Here is a 24,170-nt window from a genome sequence, read left to right as displayed (position 1 = left end):
GTCAGGGTTGGAGTATCCCCTACACCCTCCAACCTGGCCCACGTTGGGCCAGGTCCAACCTTCCCAATCTGACTTTGCACATCCCTACTGAATTTGTTTTTAATCGGAGTTCTTACAAAACTGCTGATAGTAGATTTCATGTCTGAAGAAACATTCTCTCTTCTCTCACAAGAGTGAATATACAGGTGAAACTCGGAAAATTAGAATATTGTGCAAAAGTCCATTAATTTCAGTAATGCAAATTAAAAGGTGAAACTGATATATGAGACAGAAGCATTACATGCAAAGTGAGATAAGTCAAGCCTTAATTTGTTATAATTGTGATGATCATGGCGTACAGCTCATGAAAACCCCAAATCTACAATCTCAGAAAATTAGAATATTACATGGAACCAAGAAGACAAGGATTGAAGAATAGAACAATATCAGACCTCTGAAAAGTATAAGCATGCATATGTATTCAGTACTTGGTTTGGGCCCCTTTTGCAGCAATTACTGCCTCAATGCGGCGTGGCATGGATGCTATCAGCCTGTGGCACTGATGAGGTATTATGGAAGACCAGGATTCTTCTTTAGCGGCCTTCAGCAATTCTGCATTGTTTGGTCTCATGTCTCTCATCCTTCTCTCGGCAATGCCTCATAGATTCTCTATGGGGTCAGGTCAGGCGAGTTTGCTGGCCAATCAAGCACAGTACACTGTATACTTTTCGGAGGTCCGATATTGTTCTATTCTACAATCCTTGTCTTCTTGGTTCCATGTAATATTCTAATTTTCTGAGATTGTGGATTTGGGGTTTTCATGAGCTGTACGCCATGATCATCACAATGATAACAAATTAAGGCTTGACTTATCTCGCTTTGCATGTAATGCGTCTGTCTCATATATCAGTTTCACCTTTTAATTTGCATTACTGAAATTAATGGACTTTTGCACGATATTCTAATTTTCCGAGTTTCACCTGTATCTCTTCTAAAATGGTGCTTATTATGAGATGTTTAGGCATTATCTAAAATTAGAGAATCTGCTTTTTCCTTCAGAACTATTTTGTTCACAAATTTATGCAAACTAAAATACAGTCAACCAAGATATCTTAAATTGGATAACAGCCCCAAACATAATGAACTGTTGCATCACATGTTAATGTGCAGAGTAGTTTAAAAAATTGTTTGTCATAAACTATTAAATATCTAACTAGCTGAGCCAGGCTCAGAGCATCTACACCCCAGTTTTTGCTCCCCTCCTCCATTTCAGGGCTCAGCCAGTCTCCATCTCTGCCAGCAGCTCTCGTCCGCCTTGCGAGGAGGCTGGTGGCCCTGTTTTTGCTGCCTGTTCAGCCGCTCGCAATGGTGCTGGAGCCTCCTTTTTGACTTCCCCCCTGCCAGCTCTCGTCCTCCTTGCAAGGAGCCCTGCGGCCCCGTTTGTGCTGCCTGCTCAGCCACTTGCAGTGGTACTGCCGCCTCCTCAACCTTCCCCCATCAGCGCTTGTCCTCCTTGCAAGGAGCCCATCGGCCCATTTTTTTTGTCGCTCAGCCACTCACAGCGGCGCCACCGCCTTCTCGTTGACCACCTGCAGCCTCCCTTCTCCTGCCAGCTCTTGTTCTCCTCGCCAGGAGGCCAGCGGCCCCATTTTCGCCGCCTGCTCTGCTGTCATTGGTGGCTCGCAATAGCACCACCACCTCCTTGGTCTCCCTCCTTCCCTCCTCGTCAGCTCTCGCAACTCCTGGGAGCTGCTCACAAACTCTTGTGAGAGCTGCCACACATGGGATTAACCATGGGTACGCTAATGTGAGAATTATATAGTTTTATTAACAAGACTATAGGCTGAGCATTCAAATTTTTAATTGAATAGGAATACCTTGTTTTCCCTTGTTAGGCCTTTCTTTCTGACTAATATATTTTGTTGATTCTAAAAAGATGATTAGAAACATGAAATAATTCACACTTTATTCTATTTTTCTCTTTTCCTTTTCTGTGCTGTGTGCCACTTTTTAGCAGTTTGAAATAAATGAAGAGTCACAGTAAATTGGTGTTTAGTTGGCAGTTTACCAATGGAATCTTATCCACAGAAATGAGTGTTTGTTTCTAATTTTGTTTAATCTATTTTTAAAGTATATTTTTTCTTGTTATTGCCACACAGTTATTTGAATTCTGATCCAAATACAGGAGAAACTTGATATTCGCAGGGGTTCCGTTCTGGGCTGCAGCTGCAGATATGGAAACCGTGCATATCGAGTCATTGGGGCTGTGGGATCGTGGGGGTTAGGTTCCTGGTTGGCCAAAAATGGCCCCAAATCAGCCGAATTTCATAGGGCGGAAGCTTCTTACCATGCTCTGCTGCTCCCCCTGAGTCATGTTGTGCCCCCAAATCGCCCCCAAATCAATGTTTTTCGTTCTATTTTTTAACAAAGACGAGAGCCATTTTGTGGCCGTGTCGAAGAAAATAGTGGCTGGAAATTACCTCTGCAGTCATTTCCCGCCACCTCCGCCCTGCAGATACATGAGGTCAGCATGTTTCCCCCCCTTTTTCCACGTATGCCAAGGTCAGGTGTCTTTTTCCCTACCGCCGATATGGAATCAATGGATAACTAAGTCCACCTGTATCAGTATTATTTGTATATTTCTTGTATTTTTAGCTTACTTTCCAGCAGGCTTATGAGATCACCAAGCATTCCGTGTGTGTGTGTCTGTGTGTGTCCATCCGTATGTCCCCCCCCATTAATTTCGCAACACCTGGACCAACAGTTTTTTATTCCAAGGATGCATAGCGACACTTCAATGGCATATTTTGTGATGATGTCATCCACCCCGTTCCAAGATGGTGGACACATGAGGTGCAAGTGGGCAAACTTGTGAACTGCCTAACCGATTTGAACCAAATTTGCTACAGCTGTAGGGACACATGCCCTAACTGCATGGCGTATGATGATGTAATCCACTCCAAAATGGCAGCCGCATGAACATCTGCGGCGCAAGCATGCTAGTTTGTGGACTGCCTAACCCATTTGAACCAAATTGAGTGCAGTATCAGTGAGTGACACACAGGGACATGTCAATGGCATAGTTTGTGATGATGTCATCCACACCAATTCAAAATGACAGACACGTAAACTTTGGAGGCTCAAGTGAGCTAACTTGTTAACTGCTAAACTGATTTGAACCAAATTTGCTGCAGCTGTAGGGACACCTAGGGACACCTCAATGGTGTAGTTTGTGATGATGTAATCTACCCCAATCCAAGATGGCAGATGCATGAACATTTGAGGTGCAATTAGGCTTACTTGTGGACTTTCTAACTGATTTGAACCAAATTAGGTACAGTTTTAGTGAGTGACACACAGGGATACCTCAGTGGTGTAGTTTGTGATAATGTCATCCATCCTGATTCAAGATGGTGGAACCATAAACTTTTGAGGCGCAAGTGCACTAACTTGTGGACAGTCTAACTGATTTGAAACAAATTTGCTACAGTTGAATGGACGCATAAGGATGCCCCAATCGTGTAGTTTGTGATGATGTCACTCACCCCGATCCAAGATGGTGGATGCATAAACTTTTGAAGTGCAAGTGTGCTAACCTGTCTAACAAATTTGAACCAAATTTGGAACAGCTGTAGTGAGTGACACAAAGGGACACCTCAATGGTGCAGTTTGTAATGATGATATCCACCCTGATCCAAGATGGTGGACACATGAACATTTGAGGCGCAAGAGATCTAACTTGACCTCTATTTGCACCAAATTTAGTCCTGATGAGAGACAGTGAAAGGAAAGTAGGCTGGCTAGTTCTTACTTGAACTTGTTTTTCTTGCTTTCCTCATTTAGTGCATTGTTTTTCTTTATTATGGGGGTTAGGGAGACATATTGGAATTCTTTCCCCCCCTTAAATAATCAGAATAGTCATCAGTATCATCAAGCAGCTTTAGGCTGTGGCATTTTTATTTTCCCAACTCATAATTAAGTTTCAGAATATTGGTCTCTTTGGAGCTCTAGTTATGATGTCCATAACATGTGATGATCTAGATGCTATAAGGAAAACTTTCTGGATCACAGACTATAATATACTGGCAAATCATAGACTGCAATATAGTATAAGTTCCACTGAAATACACCAAGACTTTAAACCTGGCCCTTCTAGGAAATAGTTGTGTTAACAAACAGCCGCCATTGTTTATGTGGTAGTGTTTCTTCCATCTGTCTTGTCATGGAAATCTGCCAGTGTTTGGCAACTTCATTGTCACTGAGGATTTAGTAAATCTATGTTTAATATCAGCCAGTCATTTACTTATCAATATGTAATTGACTAGTTTCTGACATGATCTTAGATTGTCATAAATGGTATTCAGGTCAATGAAAATCAGTTGCTTGGTTGGAATCCAGAATTGAGGAGTTTGGAGTCGCTGCATGTACATGAACCATTGCAAGCTTCCCTCAGGTGCACAAACGTTATGTGTTTTATTACTTATGGCTGAAAAGATGGGTACTGTTCAACTTTGAAGCAAAATGTTATGTAATTTTGAAAGCTATTTTGTGTAATTTGTGTGTGTGTAAAAAATGGCTACTAATTAAGTAATTTTGATATTTATTTTCTCAGATGCTTTGAATAAAGTTCACCAAGTTTTACTTAGAACTTCTGGTATCTCTGTGTCCCTGTCTGCAACTACTGTATGTCCTTCTATAAGGAACACGTGCTGTGGCTGCTTTGCTACCTCTAGAACACTAGATTATGAAATTGTGGTTTTGTTTCACACCAGAAATGTTCAATATCACACATAGATTTCCATTTGTAGCCATGAATGTGTAGATGGATATATTCATATTCTGAACATAAAAGTAAATTGGAGAATGGAATTAGTTCAGGATCACGGATTGTGTAAAAAGCCCCATAGGAATATCATGCCATTATATTCCTTAGTTTTTGAAATATGCATTTTGGAAATCTGGCACTGCAATAAAAACTGTTATTAGACTACAGGTTTTTGTTTGTAATGAACAAATATGGTAAAACAGTGCATTGTAGATATTTTCAGGTATTAAACTTGTGTTTTCCTCTTGCATTTATAGGTAAACTGAATTTGCAAATTCCGTGGAAAAATCTTTATACGCAACCAGTTGAAGCTGTTCTAGAAGAAGTTTACTTGCTTATAGTGCCTACAGCCAGTAAGTCTAATAAGCAAGAGAACTGATACAATTATTTCTTTAATGTAACTCTGCAAAACAGTATCATGTTTTCCTGGTACAACTTCTGTTTTATTTTTAACCCTGCAATTGCTTTTTGTCAATATGTTTTATGACATATATTAAAATGTTTTGTCATAACGAGCTTTTGTGGTTTGCCCCTGTTAGATGGATTTTCACACCTGAAGCATTTAGATTAGTCTTAAGCTTTTCAGTGAGCTGTATGTGGAAATCTGCAGTCGGAGAATACACTACTTCTACTCACCACTATGAGCCCAAATTCACTAGGATATTGTACTGATAATTGTACTGGCAATATAAAGTTAAGAATGTGAGAGACAAAGCTTTAATTTAGACACTTGTTTACTATATAACTTTAAGTAAAATAAAGTATTTGAATGTATATAACCCATGGATTCTCTTCTTTTCGCTGCCTGCGAAGGGGTGTATGGGAAAATAATTGGGTGTGTGATATACAATTTTTTTAAAAAATTCTAGTCCATTTTTCAAGATGCCTACTTGATGTAGCAATCCTGCATCAAGCACTTAAAATTAACAGCTGATTCTCATGTGTCGTTTTTTCAGGTTGTTTGTTCTATTAGCAGTAGTAATATGATTCCCAAAATACAGCACAACCAAAACCCCTGCTAACTTGGCAAAGAGGCACCTTTTAATGTGGTGATTCTCTTTATTTAGCAGGGGGAGAGTAACTGGTCCTATCCACCACCAGCACAGTACCTCCAGTGACTGTTGCTGGTGTCTATCTTATGTTTCTTTTTAGAATGTGAGCCCTTCGGGGACAGGGTTCCATCTTATTTGTTTGTTATTTCTCCGTGTAAACTGCCCTGAGCCATTTTTGGAAGGGTGGTATAGAAATCGAATAAATAAATAAATAAATGTGAATGACAGAAGACACCAATTTATAATAGCAAAATGCCCTAGATTACTACTGGAGAAGCAATATTCTTTAAACTGTAGGAACTGTTAATTAGTATGCAGAGTGATGCAGGGTTTTTACAGGCTTTGAAAGACCCTGTTCGTGATTACAAGATCATAATTAATGCTGGGTTCATCTGTAGTGTGATTAACTACCCAGTGTGGGGGATACACAGGTGTGGGCTGTGCTAATGTGGGAAATACACAGATGCAGGCTATACCATTTTTAAAAATGATAATATATTCAGGTGCAGGGTACACATGTGAAAATACTGTATATGCAAAATCAAAACATATAACATAGGCAGATTATAAAACATTGAAGTAGAGTTGATTACAAAAGACTTTTTATTTGAAAAATATTTTCAAGGACCTTAGGCTTAATTCAGATTCTTACCATAGCTTCTCACAAGCTGCCCATGAGGCACTCAAGAGCATCTTGTTCCCCATTTGGATTTGCAATTTTTTAATCCCAAAATTTCTTATTCATGATCATGCAGGCAATTGTAGCTAGATAACTATGTTAGCCTCCTAAATAATAAATTCTTCTCTTAATAATTTTCAAAGTAAAAAACAGTCTATGAAGTATAGCCGTGTTTACATTCTACCTTTGATCTATTGTATCCCTAACATGCATGCATACATACATACATAAATTAACCTGTTTCATGCAGATATACATTATTTTGCTGATCCTTTTGTTTGAGGAGCTAAATACAACTTGATAACTACTATATCAACAAACCAACTGCGTTAGAAAAACATAGCGTTACAGGTGAAAAAGATGTCATTTCGGGGGCCAGAGATACCGTAAATCAAATAGAAGAAAAAAGGAGCAATTTTATTCTTTATCTCCATGACAGAGTCTCCCTTCGTCAAATAAAAATAAAAGATGCTGATTGATATCCTAACTAAGGAAGTGTGTGTACTTTGGTAGACTGTAACAGGAGTCCTTGCACAACCCCCCTTTTTTGCTGTGCGCATGCTGTTGTGCCAGAGACTTTGTCAGGAGAGCTCTTCATGCTCCAGAAAGGCTCTGCAAGATCAGAAAAATATTGCTGAGGATTAGTGATGGGTTTCCAATCTTATAGAGCCTCTCCAGACCACAAGGAAACCTCTATATTCTTAGAGCTCTGGTGCAACAGCATGCACACGGGGTGTTGGTGTTGGACGAGGTCTCTCTTAGTGCACATGCTCCATTAGTTGGGATGTCAGCCACTCACCAAATAATTTGGCTGGTACTATTTGTTGTTGTTCAGAGTCTAGGGTTCAGTGTAGCTCTAATGCCATGTGGGGTTAAGGCACCTGGCTACTGAGTCTTGTACTAGGGTGTGCATGGACCAGTTAGCAATAGCACTTACATTTATATACCACTCTATAGCCGGAGCTCTCTAAGCGGTTTACAATGATTTAGCATATTGCCCCCAACATTTTGGGTACTCAATCTGCTGCAGTTGCTGCAGTTTGGTCCGAATTTGAACAGAATTTGGACCAAACCGCAGGTCCCCAAACAGATTCGGTCAAATTGACCGGCTGGGCCGGTTGGGTTCAAGAACCAGTTTGAACTGGTTCAAAGTTGTTTGTGATTGAACTGCTTGAACCAGCCCAGTTCACGGTGGACCGGTTTGCTATTGAACCAATTTTGCACATCCCTCTCTTGTATTGACTGTCCTTTCACCCCTCTTTCATGGATTCTCCCATCCCATTCATCATGTTTTGTTGTTCTGACCATTGTTAACAATTAAAATGAGCCTGGGGATGTTCCTGTGTCAGAGCTTGCTTCTAATCTCTTAACACTGAGTGACGTTTCATCTGTACTGAATATAAGAGGAGAAGTATCAAAGAAAAATATTTGGAGCAGAATTGTTGGGACAGACAATGCAGGAGAGAGTATGCAGGGTATTTAAGTTTTGTACAAATTGGTGTTACTTCATTGGCTGTATGTACAGCATTGATACCCCTATTTCCCTGTCAGTACCAATGAGCAATCTTTTTTTGTTTTTGGTGGAATGATTCGGCAGTCCTTTCATTGCCCAATTAACGTCCACACAATCCAGAAAGGGAAAAGCTTGCACTTCTTTGACAGTTTCTTATCTACAAGTGTTTGTACTGTGGTTCTATAGGAAATGACTAAAGCCAGCGTTCCTCATGGATAAACTTATTTCATCATAGATAGGGAAACAGTTTAAAACAATATTTTATTCTTAAAAGAATCTCTCTCAGTAATGTTTCCATTTACTGCAAGAATTAATGCCTACAGCACAAACATAGTTTGTAGTAGGCACTTTGTACTAGTTACTCTCTGGTTGAGAAATTGTGTCATGCTGGACTCTTCACTATAGACAAACTATAACATTGTAACTTACATTGAACAGTATCCATGTACTTAATTTCAGTAGAACTACTCGGGAGCAATTTAGCCTGTATGTTGCCCAGTGCTTTTATAGGATACAATAGCTTTGGCTAATTGAAGAAATGGTTTGTTGGTTTCATCACAGCTTGCCTTTGAGCTAGTCTTCACAATGTAATGCATTAAATTAATCCATTTTGTCAGGTATTAAATATGATGCTGAAAAAGAAGAAAAACAACTCTTGGAAGCAAAGCAGAAGGAACTGCAAAGAATAGAAGATGCAAAGCAGAAGATTGCTGACAAAGGTATAGAAAACCCAAAATTTTATTTTTTTATATTTTATGGAAGTGGAAGTGTCCAAGCCACCATGTATGATAGGTTTAGCAAGCAGTTGTGGGGAAAATAGTGGGGGAAGTAGGACTGGGAGAGAAAGCAATAAAGATTAAGATTGTTCACACGACCACACATGCTGGGGCTGGGGGAAGGCAGGAGCCTATCTGTGTTCTTCCAAATGAACCCAGGCCCGACCAGGGCTCTGTCACCTGCATGCCCACATGAGTGGTGGGGCAGTGAGCAGCACAGCAATTGGCAGCTGGGGGGAAGGCAACAAGGCCGCCTGAGCAGTGCAGTGCGTTGGGGTATTTCCTGCTGCCAGGCCACTCCTTCCCCCCTCCCCCTGGCTCTATGGAAGCTATGGCTGCTGGCAGCCCAGGAGGAGCTGTTGGTAGCCTGAACTTCCACACAACCCTGGTGTGCGGAAGGGGGCGTACACCTCCTACAACTACTATAGCTCTCCTACCCGGGTGGGTTGGTCATGAGAACAACCTTACTGAAATAGAACAAGTTAAAAAATGTCTTAATCCCTGAACCTTTGGCAGTGATCTTATGCATGTATACTTTTATACAGACTCATTTAAATTGATGTGACTTATTTTTGAGTAAAAGTGTTTAGGAGTAGGAGGTTTTAATTAGGACTTACCTAATGAAATAGCTGGTAGACTTGAAAAAGTTGGGGAACACAGTTAACATTTTGTGAATTGTTGATTTCTGTGATTGCTTGTTATTTATTGCTTAGCTATAATTTATTTAGAATGTTTACATTCTGAGCCTTCCCTTAAACAGTATTTTAAAACTGTGGTACTTATTATTATTAAAGACTGAGTGTACCATGGTTTGGCTGCTCCTTTGCTACATCTTTTAAGAGATGTGAATCAATATGGATTTTGGTAGATTGGTTTCCCATTTGGTAAATTATTTAGACAACTATAAGATCTCATATAGTGATTTGTAATACTGATGTGGAACCTGTCAATTTGATGAGCATATTTCCCCCACTGCATTCACCCATCCTTCAGTGATGATTTGGTGATAACTGCCATTATGCTGGTTTCAGCTGAAGGATCTGTGCACTGCTGAGCAGCTCATTCTCACAGTCTCGTATCTTTTGCAAAGAGGCAGCTTGTGAGCATTGCCAGGCTATTCTCCTTCTGAGCTAAATGTTGGGGAGAATGGGAAGTGCATGTCCTTACTTTATTTTTCTGCCTGGTAGTAACTTTGTACCTTTACCAGCCTATTACCACTCTGACCCAAACAGGAGATTTGGTGGGGAGAGGATGCTTCCCGCCCCCCGTGGTAGTGTTTGAACCCAGATGTCCTAGGTTCAACTCCTATCACATTTGTTTATATAGGCAGTTTAATCTTTTATCTGTTATAACTTAGTTGCTTTTTACTGGGTGTGGTATTTGGCAGTGCGTTTCTAAAGCAAGATGTGAAACACCACATGACTTAGCACATGACATGGTGAGCTCCATTTGAAGCATTAAAGAGTCTAAACAACATGTGCCATTAGTTTATTCATATTGTTCATACTGGGTGTCTGGTTTAACATAAATAGCATTAAAGTGCTACATTTCATTAGCCAGTCCTCATCAATTTAGATTCTGTATGCTGCTTACTTTAGTTGTACTTTAATTTAGAAAAACCAGAGGAGAAGCAAGACACTTTCGTAGAAAAGCTAATTACTCAGGTCATCAAAAATCTTCAGCTGAAAATTTCCAACATCCATATTCGTTATGAGGATGATGTAAGTATTTGTATATGGAATATCTGTATGAATAGTTGGAGGAGTTGTAGATGTAGTTCATGCCTGACCTCAAACTTTCCACTGTACAAGCAAACTGTAAATATTGCTGCAATAATTCAGATTGCAAGCTCTTTGTACGTGCATCTGTTGTATAGTTATACTTCAACACTTTCTGGGGAAACGTTGCAGATGGTGGGATGTAAAAGTTGTGTTTAAATTGCTTCATTTAAAATGTTATCTTTAACTAGTTCTGACCCAAATAAATTCAGTGAAATATTTTTTGCTTAATGTTTTCTGACTTTTTAAAATTTGAAACAGGGCAGTTTCAAGGGGACACTCAAACCTTCCAAAATGTTTCGGCTGGGTGGTGGGGCAGGTTACCTTTATTGAAGGTAGTGACAGTAAAGATATTTTTTTGATTTGACTAAATACGCTATGTCTTTTTGGACAGCCATGGTGGTGGCAACTGCATTTAAGCGCTGGTGCATATTTTGGTGACCAATTCATGCTGGCCACCATTTCTTTCCCAAGACTGCATAGAGGAATGATGCAGTATCATGATGTGTCATTTTCTGTACATTCTGAAGAAGAATGGCAGCCCCATAGGAAGTCCCGCCCCCCACCCCCGAGGAATGTTGCAGCACCATGGTTTCACATCATTCCCTGGTACAGTCTGGTGAGGGGTGGAATGAAAAAAGCAATACTTTAAGAGGTGCAGCACTTTCAAATGAAGAGGACAAGGTCACCACTAGGGATGTGCACAAAATAGATTTTGCATTCTGTTTCGAGCTCAAAATGAAATGCAAAATGGCCAAAACGTCCCATCAAAACAACCAGTTTGACTGGTTGTTTCAACGGAACAAACTTGAAATATTTTGGCCATAGGAAACAATGGGGAAACTTGAAACACCCAATTATTCCCCATGGGTAGCTCCGAGGGACACTAAAGTGGGTTGGGTGGTAGGGCATGATGGGTTCTACCTGCCACTCAACCCACAAAAGAAATGGGCAAGCAGGCAATATTTTTTTTAAAAAAATTGACCTTTCCCCCAAACCCCTATAGGATCCTATGGGAATTTTGGGGAAAGGTTAAAAATTTGTTTAAAATCAACCACTTGCTCTTCTCTTTTGTGGCTTAGGGTGTCCACTTTGGTGTCCCTAGGAGCTACCCATGGGGAATAATGGGGTATTTTGTGCTTCCCCATTGTTCTCTATGGCCAGAATAAGCTGCACTCATGGAGTGCACTGCACAGAAATTTTGTATTGCAGTTTGCAATGCATTGTGCAACCCTGCCTTGAAAAAAACCGCAGAAGCACACAGTAAAGGAATATATTCCTCCCAACACAGAACATGCATTTTAAACACAGTCCAAAATTTGCCAAAAAAGATTCACTGGCCCGACATCTACTGTCGGCCACAGTGCCTGCACTGCAGTAACATTATTGGCACAAGTTGCTCTCTCTCGCACAATTATGACTCCTTAGTAACTTCCTAGCATTGCAACAGCTGCCACAGCAGCATCTTTACTTAGCAGCAAGCATAGCCATAAGCTCAACTTGAGCAACGTCAGTCACATTTTGACAGAATACACCTTGCAATGCAGATTGTAGAGCAGACCAAAGTAGTCAGTAAAGCACAAGTTAGTCTTAAGGCCACACATGGAGCTCATCACAGCAATCACCAAGAAATATTACACAGCTAGAGAGAGAGCTGTCACTGTCCATTTCTCATCACAACACTATCTCATAAACAAAAAAAACCATAACTCAAGGAAGGTTCAAAGCAGGCACCCAAGTTCTGCCTTTGTCAATCTGAGATCCAGCAAAACCAGATAGTTATGGAAGCAGTGGCGCATCATAATTACACTTGGTGCTGAGAAAAGAAAACCACAAAATCAAACCTTCTTCTCCTGTTGTATCCTCTTTAGAAGAGATACACTATAAGGGCTCTCTCTGCCTCCCAGTCCCTTTTGAAATTCCTTTCTTTAGTGTTCCCCCTCCCTCCCCCCAGCCAATGGGGGCACAGTTGCCCATGACAACACTTGATTTGTATGATAAGCCAACCAAGAAGCAAGGAGATCGCAAGCCAGTGCCAGAAAACCAACCAGCAAGGGGAAAACAGACCTTCAGAATGGTGCCTGGAATGTCAAAATGTTTCTGTTGAAATGGGGGCGGTTCTGCTCTGAGCTCGAAACACTCAAAATATCCCATTTTGAGTCAAAACGCTTCGCCAGTGAAACATTCTGCACATCCCTAGTCACTACCACCTGCAATAAAAATAATGCACTGCCTCACCGACACTTTCAAGAAAGTTCATGGTTGTCCCCCACATTAAATTAACCAATGCCCCTTTCCCCATTTTACCTGCTGACAAACTTAATTACTCATAAGTAGTCTAATTGAAATTAATGAGACAAGTTAGTCATGGTAAAATAAACTGTGCTATCAAGTCAATTTCGACTCCTGGTGTCCACAGAGCCCTGTGGTTTTCTTTGGTAGAATACAGGAGGGGTTTACCATTGCCGCCTCCTGCTCAGTATGAGATGATACCTTTCAGCATCTTCCTATATCGCTGCTGCCCGATATAATACCAATGGGGATTCGAACTGGCAACCTTCTGCTTGTTAGTCAAGCATTTCCCACTGCACCACTTAAGGTGACTAATCATTAATTTCAGTAGGATTATTCATGAATAATCCTGGATGTTAGCCACAGTCTATGAAGAAGATGGGTGTTTGGGTGAACACTGTTCATTATGATGCAAATCATTGTCTTCCATTCACAGTGAAGGTCATGCCTTTTGGTGTATGTTTTCTTTTTCTAGATCACGAATAAAGATATTCCATTGTCATTTGGTGTCTCACTTCAGAATCTTAGTTTACAGGTACTTGATTTTAAGTGCTGTTCTTATTATGTTTCACACTCAGATGTGGGCTAGTTACTATATGTTCATTGAACATATCAGTTTGGGGTGGAATGGGAATGTGCTGACTAGCCATGGACCCTCATGCCAGTGCATCCACTGGCCTCACTGCCTGACAGCTGCATGTTCAGGGCAGTGCTGAATGTGTGGAGGCTTTGTCTGCATGCTTTGGAATGCTGATTAGCTAGAGTTCCAAATTGTTCAGAGAAACCCTCCATATGTTCATCAATTACTTCTTCAGACAAACACTTTCCTCATGGTCATCGGGGCATGGCCAAGCAAATATGTTGATATGGCTAGGTCATGTGTTCCCACTTCCGCACTCCATTTGTTCAGTGAACATGTGTGGGTTGTTGTCCAAAAAGGCTATCAAGATGTTTAGATGTTTAGCCAACCTAATATGAAAGGCTCAGGTGTAGTTAGTAAACATTTGGAAGATGGAAAGACTGATAAATAGTTACAAATACTATAACTCCAGCCACTCAGTCTTTGACGCTAAAAGCCAGCATAAACATAAATGTGTCACTTACAAAACAAGATCCTTAATGTGATCCTGGTTGTATTCACACAACTGGGGATCTGCGCCTGCACAGTAGCCAATTTGGTAGGATTCTGAAGCTCTGCGTGACGCTTCTGCTCTGCCCCGCACTTGTGTTTGTTTGTTAGAAAGGGTGGTTGGAGTCTTGATTTCTTTTTGACTGCTGCCTGAGCTGCATTGGAAGGTTCTTGCTCCATTACTTGAGGTATTATTTCCTTGAGTATCTGTGAGACAGTGAGAGAATTTAATTATTTAGTTTGCTCTGTTTACAGAGCCAGTACTCACATTTCATGACCGGTCGTAAGACTTTTAAATGGTGCAAAATGTGGGAAGCAAAACTTCCCACTTCTGACAGACACAATTTATGTCTTCTGTGTCTAGGGGAACAACACAAGACAAACCTGTGTAAAATCAGTCATTTTCAAAACAGACCTAGAAAAACCAGGAACTTTGACTAAAAGACGCTTTTTATAACTTAGTGCTACGTCCACCGCAAGCCACTATGTTGACCCCTGTAAAAGCCTCGATGTCTGTGTTGATACCAGTAGCTACCCTATCGAGACTGAACTCCAAACGGTAGGGTTTGCTATCTCGACACCTACACATGCGACACAGTCCAAGTGGGCTGACATCAACAATGCTGAAGCACTTGGTATTGACAGTGTAGTCTTTAATGTAAAAACTGGTCTTGGCTACCCCAAGTTCCTTGAAAGAGGCAAAGAAGGGGAAGCCTAAATTGTCCAAGAAAAGATCATATGGAGAGTGACCAGAAGGAGCCTAAGATGAAAAAGACTCACAGGTAATCTTTTACATCGACACATTTCACATTGAAGTCAAAATCCACCACTTTGACATCTATGTTGATATCAATGGCACCATCAAGGCTCAATGAAGAAGATCTGACCCCATCAACTGCTGCAACTCCATCGACATCAACAGGGTCAACATCGAGTATTTTGACACTGAACATCATCATGACAGCTAAATCTACAATACCAACAATGTCTGCAAAACTGACATTGGATATGCTAACTATGGGCAAAAATGTGCCTGTGAGGTTAGAAATTGCACAGCTCTGCAATGTTTTGGCAATACCAATGGTGTAAAAGATCACTATTCATTTAAGAGATTATCAGAGATTGCCAGCCTATTCACTCAGGGAAGACATGGGCTGTGATGAGGATGTGATTGAAATTCCTAAAACTCCTTCCATGTTGCCTGATCCACAAAGGGAGAAGACTGGAAGAAGACAGGCAAAGGCTTTACAACTGGAAGCCAGGAGGGGTTATCATTGCCAACACAGCCCATGAGGCTAACACCTGCAACATGGTATGCTCATGGCAGAGGGGACTGTGATTATCATAGGATATTATGTTCTCCATATTGGCCAGCATGTTCCTCTACAATTGACTGTTTTGTTCCAGGCAGGAACTATGAGCAACAAATGCATGTTTTACACTTTACAGAAGATAGGACTAGAGAGGAAGAAATCTTTCAGTGCCCTAAGGACATTAACCATCGTCAACCACATCTTATAGCACAGGATGCTGCAGCAACGACTTCTGCTTGTCAAGTGTCTAGAAAAACAATTGGATGTGAGGGTCACTGCAACTTCTGCTGAAACTTAATTAGTAACAGCAACTACTACACAAATGACTACTACAATGTCGTTTCTAGAACAGCCTGTTTGGGGCCTACAAACAGCACCCCACTATGTAATTGGAACTACAGACTTGCAGTCTCTATTTTGGCTATGCGCTCATGGGATTGTGACTTCCACTCATGCCCATATTTGGTAAACTCTTAAGTCAGTCGCTTAGCACAAGCAGCATGGGGCAATTTTATTCCAGGTCAAGTATGACATGCAACTGTATTCTCCATAGTGCCTCTTTGTTTACAATACAGAGAAGGAGGCTGGTTGAGCAGCTGTGAGTTAAGGAGAAGGGCTATTTCTCAAGAGAATAGTAAAGCCTTTTGCGCAGGCGCACTTCCAAGAAGCCATTTGCAGCGCCGCAGCCGGGGAAGCGAGCGGGCGGCTGGGAGCTCTCCCGCCGCCCGCTCTAACCTTAGAGCGCAGCCGCCCGGGGAAGGGGACGGGGTCGGCGGGGGAGTTCTCCTGCCGACCCCCTGAGCATGGGACGGGAAGGGAAGGGGCGGCAGGGGTCCTGGGGCGGCAGGGTTATTCAACCTAAGTCGGGGGGCATTGAAGAGCCGGGCGGCAGGGACTGGGAGATACCCTGCCGCCCGATTGAGTATTGATTGACACTGAAGATTAGCAGCACTAGCAGCCGCGGAGGAGGGGGAATGAAGCGGGCGGCAGGGAGGTATGCCGCCCGCTTACTTCAAGAAATACGGGATTTTACTGGAAGGGGTGAGTAGAGCCCCCCCTGTTTTGAATAGAACCCCCCACCCGAACCAAAACCACCCCGTGCCCGGACCGGTCTGGAGGCCTTTAGAATGGCCTCCGAACCGGTCCGTGCACATGACTAATCTCTATAGGAATTCAGAAAAGGCTGAATCATTCCCACCACACTATCCCTGTGTTAATGGTTTGGCACAGACCAGCAGGAATGGTAATTAGTTTCAAAAGAATCTTTATCTCCCCATCAGGAAGGTCTTTCTGGTGTACCAGATAAGCCTTGAACTTACCCATTCACTCCAGCCCATACAGGTTCTCCAAACCATTTCACCTTATTGTTCATTGAGATCAGACCTACTGGTGATCAAATCAAGCAATATGCATTCTTTATTAATCATGGATGTTAGCCCCAAAAGCAAGGATGTGTGGTGCGTGGTTGGCCCAAAGGCATGAATTTGCCTATTTCTAGCCCAAACTCCAACAAATGGAGTACAAGTGCCTTAACTATAGCCATATCATCAGCTACAGCTTTTGCTCCAGCCTTGATTCAAGCTCAGATCTCAGCCTCTGGTTTGGACCTGTCTCCAGACCCAAACTGTGCAACCCGTCTGGCTTCCATAGAGAATTGGACCCAACCATCTCTGGATTTTTTTTGGAGTCAGACCCTATCCTGGTTCCCTGGCTTGCGAGTGGCACACTTGCCTCTCCTTTTCCCTGCCTTGTACTTGTGAGGAGACCCACCAATGCATGCTACTCTGCAAGTGTGACTGACACACCACTTGAAATTGGATTAGGTATTTCTAACTGCCTATCCCCCTAACTCTCCTCTCCCCCTTCTCTTTTATCTTTAAGTCCAAAGCTGCTCTTCAGACCCTTCTCTAGACAGTCTTGAGCTGATTTTCTAATAATTCAAACCTTAAGCTAAAACGCCTCTTCATGAGATTCCAAATTAGCATTATTAGTTAATGTTTTATTTCCTTCTTACCTGCTTAGTCATTTTTTTCTATCCCTATATCCCCAAATCCCTAAATAAATCTGACTGTACCAAATCTCTATCTCTATCTTCATTTCCAGACCAAAACTGCACAAATTGATACTGTAACAGACTGTTCACTATAGTCTCGCTAATTGCCCACACAAGCCCAAAAGTTGTCTCGGGGCATTCTACCGCTCCAGAATAGTTTTGTTAACAGTATCTGATTCTTCTAGTTATCCTGTTGAAGATCAGCCAGTGGAGCATGATAGAAGTGTGAAACTGAGTGAACATTCTGATGGAGAGGATGACTCAGAATCAGAAGATGAATCTGGGTGTACAGAAACCCCATCAGAAACACCATCAGAGCCACCAGATTTTAAAGAAATCTTCAGATTCACCTAAAGAGGAGCATAGAAATTATCACTCTCTAATCATAGACATGGAGAACACTCTAGGCTTAGAGCTTAAACAAGTGGCTGAGGAAATACAAGACCCAGTATTTAAATTTCTTCAAACAGCAAAAAGTCACAATCTGCCGCATTGCTGATGCTTCCGGTATTATTACAGGCTCCAAAACAAGCATGGCAGAAACCATCCAGTACTGTTTTCTATCTCCAGAAGATTGGAGAATATGTATAAAGTGCAAGAGGAAAATTGTACTTACCTTTTCAAACTTCCAACCCCAAATTCTTTGGTAGTGGATTACACTTCTTTATTACAGTCCAATAGAAAACATGCTGCACCTGTGGACAAAGGGCAAAAATTAGATGCAGTGGGCTGTAGGTTTTATTCATCATTGACTCTATCCATGCGTATAGCCAATTATATGATGTGCATGTCAAGATTTCAAAACGCACTTTGGGAAGAACTTGCTAACACTGAACCAGAGTATTGGTAGAACAAAGTCAAAGAATTGCAGATTAAATCTGCTGACATAACAAGACAGCAGATTAGCACTGTACGACATTTGATGAATCGAAGAATATGGCAGCAGTGAGTGTGTTACGCCGCCATGCCCAGCTACGTTCAACCACCTTTGCAATATGAAATTCATGAAGAAATGGAAGACCTCCCATTCGAAAGGGAAGGTCTATTTAGTAATAGATGTATGGAAAATATAGACCACACTATAAAAACCAAGACGAGAGATTTCAGGAAACCAGGCAGAAATCAAAGTTGACCATATGTATATCGGAGGAAGTCAAAACTTTATTAGAAAATGATGCCATAGAACAGGTCCCCTAGGATCAACAGATAGGGAGTTTCTATTGAAGTTACTGTCAAATACCAAGAAAAGATGGTGACATCTGTCCAATCCTAGATTTGAGAGCACTGAACGAGTTCCTACAAACCATGGAGTTCTGAATGATTTCAAGAATAGCTATACTTCTGTTACTAATAGGAGACAGATGGTTTGCAGTGATAAAGGATGCATATTTCCATATACAAATTCAACCAAACCACAAGAAACACCTATGGTTTACTGTAGGGACCCAAATATATCAATACAAAGTGCTTCCTTTCAAAATTTCAATAGCCCCGAGAGTATTCATAAAGTGTATGGCGGTCACAATCACTTACTTGAGGGAAAACGGCATGAAGGTTTATCCGTACCTAGATGACTGGTTGCTAAACTTCATTCCAGAGACAAATTACAGAAAGACCTGGAGGAGATGATGCTGTTATAGGAGGATCTAGGGATGAAGATCAATCACAAGAAATCAAAGATACAACCTTCAAAGACCATACTTCTCAAATTCTCAATGCTGGATGTGAAGAAACAGAAAGCATTCCTGCCAGAAGAAAGGATATCCAAGTTAAAACCACATGTATCATTTACACTATGCTGCCCACATTAGATAGAGAGACAGATTCAAGTATTACTAGGTCTGATGGCCTCATGTACAGCAACCATTCAAAATGTGAAGCTTCACACATGCATTCTACAACTATGGTTTCTAGAGAAATTCAGTTTTCAAAATGGAGACCAGTCACAGATGTTGAACATTCCAGAAAAGGTAAAGAGGTCCCTTCTATGATGGGAGAACAAAAGGAATTTAACCACAGATATGCCATTCCAAACAATATTACCAGAAATAATTGTAACCTCAGATGCATTGAAAATAGGATGAGAGGCACATTGCCTAGAACACAAAGTGAGTGGCACATGGACAGAAAATCAACAGAAGTTGCTTATAAACATCCTGGAGCTACTGGTTTTCTACCTAGCACTGAAAGCATTCCGCCCTATGGTGAAAGGGGAAAAGGTCTAACTTGTAATGGACAACAGCACTGCAATTACATATGTCAACTACCAGTGGGGAACAGTGTCTGTCCCATTGTGCAAACTGGCTGTGTAGTTTTGGGACTAGCGCATAGACAGCGAGATTTATCGCCTTGCTATACACATCAAGGGAGTGGAGAATGTGGAAGCAAACACCTTAAGCAGAGTATCAGCAGATCAAATATATATGCAAATTGAGTCTCCATCCAAAATATTTACAAAATATAATTGATATGTGGGGAACTCCCAAAATAGATTTGTTTGCATTGCAAGAGAACAAGAAATGCATTCAGTATTGCTCTCATGCGGGCATGGGCCAGGAGTTACTGGGGGGATGTGTTTGTCCTACAATGCAAAAAAACGTTCTATTACCTGTATCCACTGATTCCCCTGATCACAAGAGTGGTGAATAAGATTGTGTACCATCTGATAGACTGCATCTTGATAACACTATGATGGCAAAGGCTGGCATGGTACCCGGAGATTCTAAGGCTATCCTGAGGCAAGATGAAAACATTCCTAATGCAAATAGATCTCCTTTTTATGGACAGGGCAAAGTTCTACAGCCAGATGTACAAACGTTGAGGCTAACAGCTTGGAGAATCCAGGGGAAGCAGCGAACACTGCGTTGTTAGAAGAGATACTATTTAATGAAAAGAAGCCACCAACGAGGAAAACCTATGCTGCAAAATGGAAGAGATTCTAGAACTATGCAAATAACAAGTAATTCTCTCCAACATCTGCAGATGGAACTCAGATATTGACTTTCCTCTCCAGCTTAAAGGTGACTGACTTATCAAATTCCTCAATAAGAGTGCACTTGGCAGAAATGTCTAGTTATCATGTGGGTATTGATTCAGGGACAGTGTTCTCACACCCATTAAGTACAAAATTCCTAAAGGGATTGGAGAACATGTACCCATCAGTATGTAAACGGATAAGCCAGTGGAGTCTGTCAGTGGTTCTATTGGGACTGACAGCTAAACAGTTTGAACCACTGGAAAAACACTCTTGAAATTTCTGTCAATTAAAACAGCATTTCTGAGAGCGGTAATGACTGCATGTAGGATTAGCAAGTTATATGCATTATGAGCAGATGCCCGGTATTTTTGATTCCATAGAGAAAAAGTTGTCCTTCGCACTGACTTGAGCTTCATACCAAAAATAAACATGAATTTCCACATTGACCAAGACATAATCCTCCTGCCTTTTTCTGTAACCCAAAAACAGACTTAGAGAGGACATTACGTACCTTCAATGTGAGGTGAGTATTAGCCTTCTATTTGATCGGACAAAGTCATTCAGGAGGGACAACGCTTTGTTCGTATCCTACATGAAAGATAAGAAGTGAGAGAAAAATAACTAAACAGAGGTTATCAAGGTGGATTGTCTCTGCCATAACAGATATCGGACAAGCATCGAGAGACATTAGAGCACATTCTACCCATGCGTTGGGTTCCTTGGCAGCCAGTCTATCGGGAGTGTCTATAGATGATACTAGAAAAGCAGCAACCTGGGCTTCTGAACCTCCCTTCTTCAAGTATTACGCACTGGACTTTACCTCATCAGATGCTTCATTTGGGAGAGGTGTCTTGAAATAGATCCTAGCACAGTGTGGAATATAGGTAAACCACAACCTGTATCCACCACCTATACAAGGAGCTTGCTAATCACCCAGTTATGTGAATACAACTGGGGTCATGTCAAGAATAAACAGATTGCTTACCTGTAACTGATGATCCTTGAGTGATCTGGAGGTATTTGCACAATCCACCTGTCCTCCCCATTACAGGTGGAGGATAAATAATTAATGATGATACAAATCTCTCACTTACCTTGTCTAGTTCCTCTCATGATGATAGCTGAAGGTGCGGTGGTAATCGAGGAACTGAAGGCAACAATGCTTTCTAATGGATGTGCACAAGTGCAAGGTGGAATAGGAGCACCATGCAGAGCTTCAGACTCTTACCAAATTGGCTACTGAGCAGGCACAGTTCCCAGTTGTGTGAATACCCCTGGATCACTCAAGGATCATCAGTTACAGGTAAGCAACCTGCTTTTCAGGTTTGAACTTTGATAGATCTTCTCAAGGTAATAGTCTTGCAGTTGTGGGTTAACCACTGAGATCATTTCCGTGCACCTTTGCTGTCCGAACATGGTGTGCAGATGGTTTTGTGATGGAAAGCCTTTCCAGAAAACACAACCCAGATTTTACTTAAGCACTAAAGTAATGTTAGCCTAGTTCCAATACTAGCCACAGAATATTCTGATTCCATGCAATGAATGAGGGATAGCTTTTCTGCTGAAGCATTGTCTGCATACCATACACAACTTTGCAACATCCTTAAAAAAAAAGAAAAGGCAGTGAAAATGGTTTATAATGTTGAGACATTGTGAGAGCAGAATGGTGCTCGTGAGCACCACGAGCCCCTGGTGGTGCAGTGGTAAAACTACCGCCCTGTAACCAGAAGGTTACAAGTTCGATCCTGACCAGGGGCTCAAGGTTGACTCAGCCTTCCATCCTTCCGAGGTCGGTAAAATGAGTACCCAGAATGTTGGGGGCAATATGCTACATCATTGTAAACCGCTTAGAGAGCTCCGGCTATAAAGCGGTATATAAATGTAAGTGCTATTGCTAGTGCTATCTTGCTTATGTTTGCCAGAGTAATTTTTTTTAAAAAAGGAGGGGGAATTGGGGGGATTATTGTTGCTAGGAAAAATCCAAGGCTCAGATGATCTTTGTACAGTATCAATCTATTTGTTTTAGTGATGTATTTATTCAGAACTAAAATTAAACTCATGAGATAATTCTGTAGTGTGTATTTAGAATAACATTCTTTTTGTCTTTTAGACTTCTGATCAAAGCTGGAATCCATGTATACATGATGAAACCACTAAATTGTTCTATAAGGTAAAGTCTTAGATGGGAATGCTATCAATAAAAAATCTGTTTGGAATATAATATAAGTTACAATGCACACATTAAAAACCTTCCAAACTAAAAATAGGTTGCCATGCAGCAAATCATTCTTGGTTGCAACTTGCATTTCCATAACTTCCCATCTCCCTGTTAAAACATTATTCTGTTTAGTATATCTATGTTGATATCTTGTGTATCATGCAGCCTTTAGGGACATATTTTTGGGAGGCACAATGAGCTTCAGAGAGAAAGAGAGATCAGTGAACTCCCCCCCCCCCTTTGATATGATATAGCATTAGGCTGTATATCAGCATTGCTGCACTAATGCTGTACTAGTGTAAATGTCAGCCAGCGACTATAGTATTGTGTTTCTTATCCTGTACTTCTGTTTTCAGTCCATGGTTGTATATTACCAAAAGTCAGGCACAAAGGATATCTTGTAAGCTTGATGTTTTACATGGGGTCTCAAAACTACTTAATGTTGAATGTTGTGAAGAGTTTGGTTGAAAACAGGAATGATTGGATCTGTATCGTGATCCATTGCATTCATAACAAATTGGTTCTGTGCCTGCACAGGAACCTCGCGGGTAGACTAGCTAGCTCCTCAAGATGCCCACTCTGCCCTGCACATGCTTCATGCTTCCGTTGAATTCGGCAGTTGGGGGCGCCATTTCCTTAGTTTCTGTTTGACTGCCAATGCGTCAATACCTCGTAAGCTGGCTCCTCGAATTGACTGTAATGAGAGAGAGAGAGAGAGAGAATTGTTTATTTTCAAGGATTTGACCTCGGAACTTCTTAACCATTCTTTAGCTAAATGGACTTCTAACAAAAGTATAAAAATGGAGAAAAGAAAAGTGAGAGAGAGAGATGCGGATGCGGTGGGTTGTTTGCCCTGCCCAATCCTGTTCACTATGGAGTCAAAGACCACATTTAAGCGATGTGTGGAATGCTGTGCAAAACTGCCTTCAACTGACCATCATGACTCCTGTTTGCTATACCTTGGGGAGCAACATAATACAGCTTTATGTAAGATCTGTTGCTTGTTCTCCAAGCAGACTATGAAAAATAGAGTGCTCGGCTTTTGGGCAGTGCTATATATGATGAAGCTTTGCAGCTGCCGATGCCGAGACCAAATTATCCTTTGACATCAGGGCCACACTTGAGCGCGGTGCCCTGCTCGAATACAACTTTGCAAGGATTTTTGCTTGACCACAGTCTCAAACCATGCTGGAGCAAGGAGAGCCTGTTTTCAAACACCCGAAAGAGGTCTTGAAGTCCACCCATAGGCATAAGGAAAAGAAGCAAAGGGCTGACTCAAGAGGACACTTCAGCACCTCCCTCAAAAAAACACTGTGAAAAAATGAGGAAAGGTTCTCCATCTCCAACAGTGGTACAGACTTATAGCCCGGCAAGGGAATCGGGTGAGTCTAAGATGGCATCGACACCTGAAGGGACACATACAACACTGCAGCCACCAATGTCGAAGCCATTGATATCGAAACCATCGGCATTGAAGCCATTGATGTTGAAGCAGGATGAAGCTAGCACCATGACTTGGATGTTGACATCGATGTCAAAGGCAACATTGGGCATTACTTTGAAACCAACCACCTCGGCATAAAGAA

General features: G+C 41.4%; 1 protein-coding gene across 5 annotated transcripts in view; it reads left to right on the top strand.

The window, feature by feature from the left end:
* The window catches only part of VPS13A (vacuolar protein sorting 13 homolog A), a 354,074-nt gene that overhangs the window by 17,721 nt on the left and 312,183 nt on the right, over nucleotides 1-24,170 (top strand). For all 5 annotated transcript variants that reach the window (XM_053292130.1, XM_053292129.1, XM_053292133.1 and 2 more), the window contains exons 4-8: nucleotides 5,062-5,157; nucleotides 8,666-8,767; nucleotides 10,439-10,545; nucleotides 13,370-13,429; nucleotides 22,477-22,536. In XM_053292130.1, the coding sequence (XP_053148105.1) occupies nucleotides 5,062-5,157; nucleotides 8,666-8,767; nucleotides 10,439-10,545; nucleotides 13,370-13,429; nucleotides 22,477-22,536 (425 nt within the window). The remainder of the gene's footprint in view (nucleotides 1-5,061; nucleotides 5,158-8,665; nucleotides 8,768-10,438; nucleotides 10,546-13,369; nucleotides 13,430-22,476; nucleotides 22,537-24,170) is intronic.

This window comes from Hemicordylus capensis, chromosome 2, assembly GCF_027244095.1.
Source record: "Hemicordylus capensis ecotype Gifberg chromosome 2, rHemCap1.1.pri, whole genome shotgun sequence".
NCBI classification, from domain to species: Eukaryota; Metazoa; Chordata; class Lepidosauria; order Squamata; family Cordylidae; genus Hemicordylus; species Hemicordylus capensis.
This window is presented reverse-complemented; position numbering and strand designations above follow the sequence as displayed.